Below are 14,876 nucleotides of genomic sequence, written 5' to 3'. Positions count from 1 at the left end.
TTAAAAAAGTTAGAACTAAAAAAAATTAATTTCATTCATTTTTAATTTTCAATTAGAAAATAATCATTCATGTTATAAATAAGTGATTATATATGATATTATGATACATAAATATTATTTTCTTCTAATTAAAATGATTCTAGGTTTTTTAAAAAATTTAATGATTCTTCGCTAGTTTCAATTTTTGTAATTTTTATTTAGAAAAAAAAATTATTTCTCTATTACAATATTATAATCTATTTAATATATTATAATATTATCTATTATGGGCCGGTTGCACCAAGCCGAGTTAGCTATTTAAATCGTCAGATTTACTTAATCTCCAGATTAAATTAAATCTCCATATGAGATCCATAAAAACCATATGAAAACTGTCATCAAAATTAAAATTTTGAAGGTACAAAACAAAAAATAGGAAATTGTTCCCCTGGACTTGTCAATTTGCATCAGAGGAATTATAAAATTAATAAAATTTCAGATATAAAAAAAAGGGATCTTGAACAATAATAAGTGAAATTGTCCGCCGACAATTCAGTAGCAAATTTTTCAATTTTATTTTGACTATTTTTTATTTTTCATTGAATATCTCGAAAACGTTGGAGAATAGCAAAATTTTTGTTAAGACCATTTTTATAGAGCAAATAAAGATCTACAAAAAAGTTTATAATGAAAATTTGACTACTAGCCACAGATTCAGAGATATTCATCGGAGTCTCGCTTGAGACACCGTAGCGAGCAGACGTGCCTGTTAAGTTCCTCGCGCGCTTGACGTGGTTGTACAAAATGCTTAACGATTTATTGCTATTACTGTGCATAGTGATAAATTAGTGAATTCAAGAGGAAAATTTCCTCTTGGTAGTGCAGTTAAAGGTGGGTCCTTTGGGACAGGACCAGTCAGGGATGGAGTCCCTAAATGCAGAAACCTCAGTGACAACGACACCCCAAAATTTGTCAAAGCCCTCGTATGTAGCCGTGGCTAAGGCGACCAATGTACCACTTTTCGAACAGGCTATCCTATTGGAGTGGAACCAAAATGCAAGTAGAGAAGCGCACCTTATCGCTCTTTTAGACATCGTTCCCGAATCCAAAATTAAGCACTCAGATTTTCTTCGCAACGGACGTATTATTGTCTGGCTGGACAGTGTACATACAGCAGACGAGATTATTGACTCTAAGAAGCACATTATAGTTGACCATCAAGTAGTGCACATTCGTCCATACGTCTAGCGAAACAAGAAAATTGTATTCACCCACGTCTTCCCTCAGGTACCAGATAGTTTCTTGGAAAACGAGCTGTTGAACAAATATGGAATTAAGATCGCAGCCCCGATCACGACCTTGAAGGCTGGATTCAAAGACAAGAGATTAGCCCACATCATGTCTCACAAAAGGCAGACCTACATCGACCCTGATGACGTCAAGAAACTACCAAAGCGAATTTAAGCCAATGTGTTTGGAAAAACCATTCTGATTTACATTAACGTGGATAATCCCAATTGTTTTGAATGTGGTGAAGAGGGACATATTGCCAGAAATTGTCCAACCAAAACAAACAGCCAGCAACCAGCGAGACACTCAGACCAACAAATTGAACAACCCCCACTCCCAACGTCAGCTCCTGAATTGCTTTCTTCTTCCACAATCGGCCCTGCCCATACCCCGATCTCCCCTCCAGCTCAAGAAACATCTCCTGATCAAGTCCTCTCCCCACCCTCTACGATCTCAGAAGAAATTAGGAACATGGATGTCACTATCACCAATGAATTAGACAATCCATACTCTTTCGCCATTCAAAACTCCTCAATCCTCATCAACTCCCAAGGACAAGAGACTCCTCTCAACCTCATCCCCATTCACGACATCAATCAGGGAATCAAGGATCGTTGAGGGTGATGACAAAAAGCTGGAATCCCCATCGGACACGGAATCATTCACCTCAGCTTCCTCCCGAGAATCTCTGCCAAATTTGAATCAAACAAAGAAGGGGAAACTCCATAACTCAGCGAAGAAACCCAGAGTTTCCACCTCTCCCAACGCTTCTCAAGAGTCTCTTGAGAGCGTTGGACAGGGATCGGACTGGGATGCGGTTAAAATTATACTTGAAGATGAAGATGATACACGTGGGGGCTTCCCAATATCTTTCGAACAATTTCGAGAGTTTTTGGAGGCCACAAGATTTCCTAGAACCGCTGTCGACAATGCCCTAAAAGTAACCAACCATCTGATGGGACTTGCAATTATGATAGGATTCGTCAGGGGAAAACTTCCCCGAAAAACCCTCAAGACCCGTGTTCCAAAAATAGTCAAAGTCTTGGAGAAAGCCCACTTCGAACGACTTGATGGAAACAAGGCCCGCGATAAGGCGAGTCAGGACTCGGAAATGAAGACCCAATAGTGTCTGCAGGAGTGAAATTTAGTAATGTCTCTAAACTCCACTTCATCCATCAACACCGACCGTCACCCTGGTATTAGATCTTCACGTTGCACCTCCCGAGATACTACTGCTTCCCGGATCACTCACAGAAATCTAAGGATCTTATACTGGAACTGCCGTACGTTTGATCGCCGACGAGCGGAGCTGGACACTCTCATTCAAGACATTGATATACTGGTATGCGCTGAAACCCGCTTGAAATCCGAGGACACCCGTGAACGTAGATTACCCGGATTTTTTGTAATCAGAAAAGACAGGGAATATAACACGGGTGGAGGACTGCTAGTGGCTTTCAGAAAAAATATTACTTATAAGGAAATTCCAACTCCAGACATATCGAAAAAGTCAATAGAATCAGTAGGTTACCAGATCACCAACTCCATCCCCCCATTCAACCTCTTCGCCTTTTACAAACCTCCTCACACAACATTCCTTCCCTCCGAATGGGATCAAATCTGCGCCCTATCCTCATCCCCTCATCAAGCGATTATCATGGGCGATCTTAATGCCCACCACCCAGCTTGGAATTGCATAGAAGCTAAGCAAGGAGGTGACAAACTCTATAACTCGATTGTCACTTATGATCTCGTACTTCACAATCCTGATACGATCACTTGTCATGACGAAACTAGCGAATCGAATATCGATCTCGTTCTGTCCTCGACCTCTCTATGTGATAACATAAAAGTTTCTGTCAAAAACGAGACCTATGGCTCAGACCATTTTCCGATTCTTACCCAGGTAGCTATCGAGAAACAGATTTACGTGAAAAAATCGTTCAAGTTGACATCAGTTAAGACGAACCGGGACACTCTCTGTAAATCCTTAGACGATTCCTTCTCATCAACCTTTTGCAATCCCAATTATGACGATCTCTCCCCCACTGAAAAATACTACAAATTCGTAGACCATGTTTCGGATGTCATTAAATCGAACACGCCACGCAAGACTCAGGTTCCCCCATCACGACATCGTAATCCTGTCCACTGGTGGGATGTAGAATGTCAAAGGGCTCGGGAGCATCGCATTTCGACGTTTATCCAATGGAAGTCTACAAAATCTCACGAGGACTACATTGTACACAGAAGAGCGGTTGCGGATGCTTCCAAGCTCTTTGCGGAAAAGAAAAAAAACAGCTTCAGGTCATTCGCGGAGTCCATTGATATTAGGAAAGATTTAGTGTACGTATGGAATTCATGCAAAATCTTCAAGAACGCCTGGGTGAACAACAGTCCCATCAATAAGGAAGAAAATTCGAGAATCGATCAACAGGCAGAAAACACTCTAAACTCCATCAGCCCTCCCTGGGTTCAATCAAACCCCTCCTACATACCCCCATGCGAGCAGAACGCAGTATTGGAATCACAATTTTCCTATAATGAATTTAATATTGCCTTGAATTCTCGTAACAACAAGTCATCTCCTGGAATGGATGGTCTAGATTATATTACTCTTAAAAAACTCCCTCAAAAGTACAAGTTACTGCTAGTCGATATATTCAATGAAATGTTCTCCACTGCTAATTATCCCATTGAGTGGACAAAGCAATACCTCCATTTCATTCCTAAACCAAATGGCAAAAGGGCCAGACCCATTACGCTGTCATCTTGTCTGTGCAAATTACTGGAAACTATGATTAAAAATAGACTCCAATGGTGGGTGGAATTTGAGAATTTTCTCCTAAAATCGCAAAGTGGCTTTCGTAAGGGTCGATCTTGTCATGACAACCTAGATAATCTTCTTCTCTACATTGACACAAACCTATCCAATAATCAAGAAACCCTGGCGACGTTTTTGGATGTGCAATCAGCATTTGACGAAGTCAACTCCCAAATCCTCCTCAACAAGCTAGCCACGATCGGATGTCCTCTCCCAATAGCGAAATTTATCAAATTCCTGACACACGAAAGACAAATCATCTCCTCATTCAATGATAACTCCAGGCATGTATATAAGGGAGTTCCTCAAGGAGGAGTCCTGTCTCCTCTGCTTTATATTATTTATGTCACTTCAATCGTCGATGGTCTCCCGGACAGTGTCATCGTCTCCCAATTCGCGGATGACATCGCAGTATACACCACACGGAGAAAATAAAATAGTAAATATTACGATGTCAGAATCCGGACATAGTAAGCACTACCATGGACATGGTAATAGCTACCATGGACATGGTAATGGCTACCATGCAACATCGTAATGGTTACTATGGGGCATGGTAAGTTCCTCAATGGTAAAAGGTACTATGGACATAGTAATAATTACTATGTTACACAGTAACATTTACTATTTTACATAGTAAGCTCTACTATGTTACATAGTAAGCTCTACTATGTTACATAGTAAACTTTACTATGTTAACATAGTAAATGTTACTATGTTAACCTAGTAAATGTTACTATGTTAACATAGTAAATGTTACTATGTTAACATAGTAAATGTTACTATGTTACATAGTAGAGCTTCCTATGTTACGTAAAATATCCTGTAACACATAATGAATATTATCTGAGTAAGTAAATACCTTTAAGGAATGAAACATGAGTAGATTATAGTTATAACGTACAATATTTTTAATAAAAGTAGAATTTGTTTGAAAATATTTGTTTTCGAGGGGTGGGATGTTTTTAATTAATGTTTGTAACATTAAATAATTCTGTACTATAAAAATTGAAAAACAATTTCTTTATTAAGTACGCTGTTTCACAACAACTGCAAAAGTATTGAATTACAAGATATTAATTTAACTTAATCCTAATTTCTCCCATGATTATTTTTATAATCAATAATTCAAAGAGATATTCATATTTAAATTATTTTAGTACATTAAAGAGCATATGTGCAACAATTTAAACCCAATGTTTTGGAACATATTTATTGCCATTCCCAGAAATTGCTACGTATGATAAAGAACAAAATTTGATGTCGTGATAGGTCAACGTAGACCATCTCGTCTGATTCATATCAATTTGATATGCTTGAAAATGGTTATCAAAAAAATATTCTTCCAGTTGGTGAGTTACGAGAATAACTAGGTGTTGGTCATCAGATAATACAATTTTTACCAAATGTAATTGAGGCCCGGCCTCTGTAGGCATTATCAAAACGACATCCGTCGTAATGTCATGTCCCATGTATGAAAAATTTCTGATGATTTTGATATTTGAAGGCCTGAAAACATCTGAAATTATCAATTTTTTCAGAATCTTAAGGGGAAACCGTACTGAAATTCCCAAATCGAAGAGGCCTTTATTTATTGTACTAATGAATTTATTACTTCAATTTTAATCCAAAAAAATGAGAAAAAATTAGGTTTTAATTTCTTCTATTGAGAGAATCTTCAAAAGTGTCCTCATGACGCGATTCTCAATCAGTTGACTTGAATTTTATTTTACACATTCAGAATATATGCGCAAATAAAACAGAATGAGGCTTTTTAAAAATCAATTTTTGGGTTTTTGAATTTTTTTTCCAAAATTGATACAGGCGAAAAATCTGAAAAATTGTTCAAATTGAAATACATAGTAAATCATTGGAGTATGAATTTTTCAAATTTTTCCATCATTTTCCTCATGATATTTTAAATAACTAGTTCGAAACAGCTGATAAAATTCGTACTTCACTGATTTATCATGTAGGTGAATATTACTAACTTTTCAAATTTTTGGCCTCAACCAATTTTGAGAAAAAAATTTAAAAAATGAAAAAATAGACATTTTTAAAGAAGCTCATTCATATTTGTGTACATATTATGGATGTGTGAACGAAAATTCCAGTCAATCGGTTGATAATTGTTTTATGAGGACACTTTTGCTAATTTTCATCGTCTAACGCCTCTTTCTTCTTCATAAACAGATAAGGGGATAGATGAAGGCATCGCCGATTTCAAAAATTCGGGACGGTCTCCCCTTAAGAACCATATTTTTGAATTGAAAGAATAACACTCTCAATTAATAAATTATCGTTAATAGTTATACTTATCGTATAATTAACGTGTTTCATTGTTTTTTACATATTCACTAGGATATCGATCAATGTTATCGAAACGGATGAGTTACAAATGAGAAAAAATTATTTCTGATAATAAGTCGTTGAATCTGATAATTTTTCACAACTTTCAATTCTCTTTCTACGTCATTATTATATATATTCAATGAAACCAAACAAATATACTTACCGTAGTTCCAAGAGCGCTTGAGTCTTCTGTCATATTGTCCATGACCGCTTCTGTGCACTGTTCATCGACTACTGAGCACACAGCCTTAAGCGTCATGCGTTTACGCATCAAGAGACAATGGAAAATGTCAACTGTGTATTTTAGGAATACTTTTTATGCTCATAGGACTATTTTCCATTCGCATAGTAATCATTACCATGGGACATAGTAAGCATTACCATGTGCCATAGTAAGCATTACCATGTGACATAGTAAGCATTACTATGTGACATAGTAAGCATTACTATGTGACATAGTAAGCATTACCATGTGACATAGTAACCATTACCATGTAACACAGTAACCATTATCATGTGACATAGTAACGATTACCATGTGACATGGTCAGTATTACCTTGTGACCATGGTAAGCATTACCATGTGATATGGTAAGCATTACCGTGGGACATAGTAAGGATTACTATGTAGGGTCAGTTGAAAATCCTTTTACTATGTTGCCATAGTAATCTCTACCATGGCCATGGTAATATTTACTATTTAATTCTCTCCGTGCAGCTCTCCTACTGTGGCTGCTATGAAATCCTCATTGGAAGATTCAATTAATAGGATTGATCGGAATCTCAGTGAGATTGGCCTCACGTTATCACCATTGAAAACCCAATTAATTCATTTCCACAGGAGAAAAAAGCCCCCCACCAACACCAAAATTAGGATTAAAGATCACGTTATTAGGTGCTCACCTGAGGCGAGATTTTAGGAATCACATTTGATCAGAGATTATCATTTAAAACTCAACTAGCTAACATCCTCCGGTCCTCACTGAAATCCCTGAACATCATTAAATTCCTGAGAGGCACCTGGTGGGATGCTCACCCAGAAACACTTCTAGTCATTCACAAAGCTTTCATCCGCTCAATCATTGACTATAGCTCTTTTATTTCCTTCCCAGTTTACAAACAAGATGCTATCAAACTTGAACGACTCCAATACGCGGCTATCAGATATAGTATGGGATATAGAATCTCTACTCCAACAAACGTCTTGCTAGCCGAAAGTAAACTTCCGATGATAAAGGAACGAGCAGTTTTTCTATGCAAAAACTTCCTCCTTAAAGCAATCTCTAATCAGAGCTCTCAGGTCTCGTCTATTCTTCGCACAATTGTTAATGACAACGAATTAGTTCCCCGAGATAAAGAACGACTCATCATCAGCTGTATACGAGAAATTATTCCTGTAATTCACGAAATGCAATCACAAACTCACTACGACATGTATTCACATAACTACAGTACTATTATGTCAACGCCGGCGAGAAGGGACGACACAGCAGAAATAAATCCAGATGTAGAGAACAGGATTAGAAACGCCATCAAGATTTATACGGATGGAAATAAAAAATCAGACGGATATTCTGTTGGGTCGGCTTGCTTCTCCTCAGACCTCAACATCGCTCGCAGCTTCAGTATCAATCCGGAAGCCTCAGTCTACACTTCCGAGTGTTTTGCAATTAATGAAGCCATAAAAATCGCGTTGAGAACTCCCCAGAGAGACTATAAAATCATCACCGACTAAAATCCCCGCAATAGGCCATCACTCAGTGCCCTCACTTCCCTGTCCCGACCATCGAATTCTATTAGGGAAAATAAGTTTATTCTAGAGGCGAAGAAAAATTATGAATAATTTCTACAGAGCAACAATAATCAATTCTTCCTAAAATTTGAATGGGTTCCCTCCCATACCGGAATTGAGGGTAATGAGGAAGCCGACCGTCTGGCCGGCGAAGCCACTGAAACTCTCCCCAACAATGCAGTGAAAATTCCATTTTCCGACTTCAGAGGAAACTTAAAGAAGAGATCATTAGATTCCACATTGGAAATTTGTGTCGAGGAGGGGAGAGCTGATAATGAAAATGGCAAAGGCAAAGAATACTTTCAAAATTTTTACAGAAAATCTCGCAAACCTTGGTTTTACGGAAGGAAACTCAATAGATTCTCAATAGTTTGGATAAATAGAGCCAGAGCCAATCATTATCATCTCTCCGCCTCTCTCAAAAGAAAAAATTTCATAGACTCGGCCCAATGCGAATGTGGGAATCCAAACGAAGACCTTGATCATGTCCTCTGGGATTGCCCACGACATAATCAAGCGAGAGGAAACATGTTTATCTCTCTCCAACGAAATCAACTCCTTCCCCCCTATTCCAGCCGAACAATTCTCAAGGAACTGAAACCAAAGTTTATTGAGATCATCTCCAAATTTCTCGTAGACAGTAATCTGAAAATTTAAGACTTCCGGAGATTACAGAATTGTAATTCACACCTGTATTTTCTTAGATACCAGAATTTCCAATATAATCGAGGACAATAACCAGCATTTTTGTTATATATGTAATTATATTTTGTTTTTTGTACTATTTCTTTTACATGCAGTATGAACTTGTAAAGTTTTGAGCATTCAAATAAAAAAAAAACAAAAAGATATTCATCAAAAATCCAGCTGAGGCCTATTGCGTTGAGCGCAGCAGGAGGTTTGAATAAGTTGCGCATGGCACCAATCACGTGACTCATGGCACTGTCGCAGGGAGGGTAACAGCTGACGCGGTGCGCCGACTGCTCCGAAATTGCTATTATAATTTATAATAAATTAACGGTACATTTTGGGCTATAAGTTCCTAACTCCCCCCGATAGGACATTTTCTCAGCTACAAAGAAATATTTTTTTTTCCCATCTGATAAGGTTAACTAAAGATATCTAGGATTGAAGACGGCCTGTCGGCAATTCCCAATTGTTTATAACAAATTGTGAATCACCCCGGCAAATTTGAGCATATACTTTTTAAAACATTAATAATTACACTTTTAGCTATCGATTGGTGTAATTTGGTGCCCTTTGGTTAATTTCCATGTAAAAAATCTAATTTGACTGGACTAAAAGTTAAGAGTAAGACGGCCCATGGTAACGCAGATAAAAATCAGAAGAGAGAAGTGGGAGAGGCAAGGCAGACGAATGGGGAGCCTATAAAACCGTAATGGTAGTAGGAAAGAAATATGAATAAAAATAAAAAAATATTGATATTCTATTAGGACTCTATTGAATGTCTAATAGAAGTCTATTCGAACAATATTTTTCATTCTTTACCAAGTAGTATTAAAGATTATACAATTGTACCATGCAATTTATTATGTTGGGATTTGTTCTATAAAAAGATTGCTTGAGTATTAATTTTCGAGATTTTTCTTCTTAAATTTTGTAATGAGAAAAAAAGTAAATGCAGCGGAAAAATAGAAAACACAAAAACAAATGTTTTTGTAAAAAACCTGGGCCAAGTAAAAGTTTTGTTTGATTCCTACTGGGAAATCGAAGTTTTGGAAAAATACATAGAAATAAAAAAGGAAGCCAAATTAGGAATTTTGAATAAATGGTGATAGTGCACATTCAGGTTTCTATAAGAAAAATAGTTCTCAATGGAATAAGTTTTCTAAAAAAATTCTCCATGAAATAAAAAATCAGTAGGAGCAGAACCACCGTCCTTGGCGCGGATCAAAGGATGGAGGAATAGATTGATACAGACAGTGAATTGAAAAACTCCGCGCCAAGAACGTTAGTCCTGCTCCTACTGATTTTTTATTTCATGGAGAATTTTTTTACAATACTTATATCATTGAGAACTATTTTTCTTATAGAAACCTGAATGTGTACTATCACCATTTATTCAAAATTCCTAATTTGGCTTCCTTTTTTATTTCTATGTATTTTTCAAAAACTTCGATTTCCCAGTAGGAATCAAACAAAACTTTTTCTTGGCTCAGTTTTTTTACAAAAACATTTGTTTTTGTGTTTTTAGGCAGATTTCATTATTTTTTTCAAAATAAGCAAGGACTGTTTTTACATCCGGTGTAATTTGTTCTTTTCAATTTAATTTAACTGATTCATTTTTCATAAGATGGAACATTTTTTGAATCAACAATTGAAGGGAAATAAACAGTTCTACTCCACATTTATTCTCTCCAGCGAATTTCAAATTTTAATCATCTATTAACAATTTCCTGACTTGATTTGGTTCTTCATTCAATTTTTGCTCTGATGATTCTTATACACGGAGAGAAATTTTTTAGAAAAATTCTAGTGCTAGCACGGGAAAAGAGGCGCAAAGTGACGGCCAGGAAAAAATTCCAGTGCCGGTACTGGAAATTTTATTGGGGAAAACGTGAATTTTTCCCCGTATTTCTGTGAAAATTTCACAGAAATTCCTAGAAATTTTACCAGAAGTACCAAGAAATTTTACCTTAACAGCACCAGAATTTTTCACAACTGGTGGATTGTAATTTTTTCCAGTACTCGTACTAGAATTTTTCTAGAAAATTTCTCTCCATGTATGGATTATATTGCGTGGAGAGATGAACTGATTTCCTTATAGGAATAGTCGAACAAAATGTTCACAAAGAATTCTTTTTGAAAACATCTGTTTTTTGTTTTTTGTTTTGTTTTTATAGTACATTAGAGTACAAGGGTACAAATTTCGTTTTCAACGAATGTGTAGTTTACAGGCCGAGCCGAAGGCAAGGTCTATACACACATTCGTTGAAAACGAAATTTATTACCTAGTGCTCTATAATATTTTATGTCAAGTCGTGCAAAAGTCGAGTTTTCGGCAGGCTGCGCGAAGCGCAGCGTGGGATAAACTCCACTTATTGCACGGCGCGGAATAAAAAATATTAGGGAAACATTGGGTGGAATGGACTCTTCTGACTTCTTATTNATACACACATTCGTTGAAAACGAAATTTATTACCTAGTGCTCTATAATATTTTATGTCAAGTCGTGCAAAAGTCGAGTTTTCGGCAGGCTGCGCGAAGCGCAGCGTGGGATAAACTCCACTTATTGCACGGCGCGGAATAAAAAATATTAGGGAAACATTGGGTGGAATGGACTCTTCTGACTTCTTATTTCAATATTTATAACCAAGGAACAAATTTATCGATTGAGCCCAGTCTAAGCTTATTACAAAGGGGCTGACTATACTTTAATTAAAGAAAATAATCTATTTCATCAGCACTTCAATAAGACATCAACATTTTGGAAAGGTTTCAAAGTGTCCATTTAATCCCACCGTCTCCTACTAATTTTTTATAAATAATCACAAAATTGTTCGCATTTCACTGTCACTTAATTTAGTGAATTTTTTTCCACGGAATGAAAACATTTTCTGTTACATTCGGAGAAAAATAATAGTACATTAGAGTACAAGGGCACAAATTTCGTTTTCGACGAATGTGAAGTTTACAGGCCGAGCCGAAGGCGAGGTCTGTATTCACATTCGTTGAAAACGAAGTTTATGCCCGAGTGGTCTATTAGTACATTAGAGTACAAGGGCACAAATTTCGTTTTCAACGAATGTGTAGTTTACAGGCCGAGCCGAAGGCGAGGTCTGTACACACATCCGTTGAAAACGAAATTTATTACCGAGTGCTCTATAATATTTTATGTCAAGTCGTGCAGAAGTCGAGTTTCGAGCAGGCTACGCGAAGCGCAGCATGCGATAAACTCGACTTATTGCACGGCGCGACATAAACTATTTTATGCCTCATCGTGCAATAAATATTTTCTTTTCGAATTTAACTATTCACGGACATTTAATACTTGATCACACAATATTTTCGACACATCTCCCTTTTATCACATTCCAAACATAACCCGATAACCTCACAAACAGTGCAAACTACCTTTATGTCCGAAGTCCGCATATGAATATAGATATAGCGGGATGAAATTCGAATTTTCGACGAGAGAAAACAAAATAGAACACCGAGTCGATTTTCCGTATCATTCTAATAAGTGATTTAACGTGAAGAAGAACATTTTCTGTGGTTCTTCATAACAACATCACAATCCACATTCAAATTCACTGGGGGCAACACTTCAACGTTGGATATGAAGCTCATTTGGACCGGCGCTGCCAACGTTACAACTTGATTCTCACACTTTATAATGTGAATCGCGAGAATATGAATATCAACTCGTTGCTATGCGCCTATCTTTTTTACTGTTAATCCAAAAAATACCATAGTTACACCGTTGAAAAGCTCATAGGCGATTTATATAATGTAAGTAACGACACTTTCCCGATTTGTCGTCCCGGTTTCATTATACCGAATGTAAATCATTTAGAGGTAGTGGAGGGGGAAGTTCTGTCGTGCATAGATACGCGGTGCTCTCAGCCTGATGTTTTGCTCAGTCGGTCAAAACTTTTCTTGGCCGATACGCTACCGCGTACCTCGATGTCCAAGCACACTCATAAAAAATATTTCGAGAAAATGAGTCACATAACAAAATCAAAATAGATATTTTTCTATTTTATGAAATATCTGTCGGACATCGCGTAGAAGGGCTGTAATATTTTCAATAGTAATCGGCACAAATTGGATAGAATTTCAACAGAATTATGCTGAAATTCCAATTTCCATACAAAGCCGAAGGGTTAGGTTGTTCTATTGGATTTTCTTTAAATGTGCAGGAAATTTTTTTTGACATTTTCATAGAATGACTCATTACCAACATAAACATCTAATTTCTAAACATTTCACATTCGACTCATTACGTTCTACCATTTTATTATTGACATTAATTTCGTTACCTTGTCGCTGACGTAAATTATCCGGTGAAGCTGACGGCGAGCGTCTGTTCTCGACCCTCATCCTCGACGAAGAGTCACTGCCCTTCGGCGATACCACACCGTTCAATTTTGGGTCTCTGAATTAATAAACGGGATATCAATTTTTGGTTTCTCAATGATAAAGTTAAAAAACAACTGGGATCCACTTAACGGTATTTCTATCATCATGCAATGATCGGGGGTTCATTAAGCCGATTTCGCGCGGAACTTTCTTGACTAAAGCCAAAAAATGGGTGCAGAGGGGACAAACACTGTTGGCATGACTAAAAATATATTCTTGGCAAAGTGTCACTAACATTGCAAATGCACAACCGCAAAACAAAAAGATCGAGCTGTGAAGTGGTAAAAGATAAGTCCAAAACAAATTCGCGAATCACTTTGGTAATACATCAATAACTTAAGGGTTTGTTAGGGAAACGCCAAGATATGTTTTTTGTAGAGAACTTTTTCGGGTATACAACTTTTCTATGATATTGTTCTCTAATCCTATTAATTTGGGAGATATTTAGAGATTTATCCGTATGTCAATTTTTGACTTTATCAAAGATTTACAAATTAATTCGCGATCGCCTTCGGAAAAAGAGAGAAGTTGAGAAAAATTGAAGATTTCTTAATGACTACAAGGAAGATCTTTTAATAAATGATCCTAAATGTCTTCATTTCGAAAATATTTGCGGAATAATCTCGAGTCACTGATTATCTTTTTTCAATATCTTCGAAGGGAGAAGTTCAAAAAAATTGATCGAGAATTTTTTATAAGAAATTTTGTGCACTTGAAAAGAAAGTTTTCGGACATTTCTTTTCAACCTTGTAGTTCCGGAAATATTCGAAAAACTATCTTCACACGTGCGTTCAATTTTAGGAAGGATTCGTTGATTGCTTCACGGATATTCTTAGGACGGACGCGTTGAAGGGAATTCGCGTAAGGGCTTCAAGAAAGTTCGTAGAATTTTTTTGCAAATATATTCTTAAGTAAGAGATTTTCAAAAAAATAATTACTAAAAAACCTTTTCATGGGTAATTTCATAAGCTGCGGGAGACAAGTCTTGTGACAATCTTCTTCAAACCTATTAGTTTCAAGCATTTTCGCAAACTAGTCTGTGTAAAATTATTGGATTTATCTCAATCCACCACTTCTGTAAAATTTTAATTATTCAATATTTATCAATTGTACACACCGGATTACGTCCGACTTGTAGCACACGACTGTGCGCCTAATTGAGCCTTGGCCAATGGAGAATGTGCTCAAGTGATCCGAGAAATTGTCCTGAACAATTTGATGGATGAGAAAACGCCGGTAGTTGTTCACTGGTGGGAAAATTAAAACTCTGTAAAAATAATTGAGAAACAGCAAACTTAATCTCTGCGGTTTTGATTTCAAATTCTCTCAGTATCACCAAGAAAGTAAAATGACCAACATAACATTGGTGACTGCAACTATCATGGGGAATACCTTACAGCTGAGAAGTTTTTTACGTTCCCCACCAAGTGAATACAACCGGCAAACTTTTACATAACGATTCGTGAGTTGAAAAACTTTCACCTTCGTTTGGTTTCCTGAAGTACAAGCCCATCTGTCCCCCCCCCCCCCCCC

At 36.9% G+C, this 14,876-nt stretch overlaps 1 protein-coding gene across 1 annotated transcript in view; it reads right to left on the bottom strand.

The window, feature by feature from the left end:
- LOC107042083 (R3H and coiled-coil domain-containing protein 1) overlaps positions 1 to 14,876 on the bottom strand; it is an 82,418-nt gene that overhangs the window by 64,231 nt on the left and 3,311 nt on the right. The window contains exons 2-3 of the mRNA XM_015262953.1: positions 14,461 to 14,610; positions 13,244 to 13,359 (exon numbers count right to left, since the gene is read on the bottom strand). Coding sequence (XP_015118439.1) covers positions 13,244 to 13,359; positions 14,461 to 14,610 — 266 coding nt within the window. The remainder of the gene's footprint in view (positions 1 to 13,243; positions 13,360 to 14,460; positions 14,611 to 14,876) is intronic.

The sequence above is a fragment of the Diachasma alloeum genome, unplaced genomic scaffold (genome assembly GCF_001412515.2).
Source record: "Diachasma alloeum isolate Michigan unplaced genomic scaffold, Dall2.0 Dall_scaffold_00411, whole genome shotgun sequence".
In the NCBI taxonomy this organism is placed as follows: domain Eukaryota; kingdom Metazoa; phylum Arthropoda; class Insecta; order Hymenoptera; family Braconidae; genus Diachasma; species Diachasma alloeum.
The sequence above is the reverse complement of the archived record's forward strand: the minus strand, read 5'-3'. Positions and strand labels throughout refer to the sequence as shown.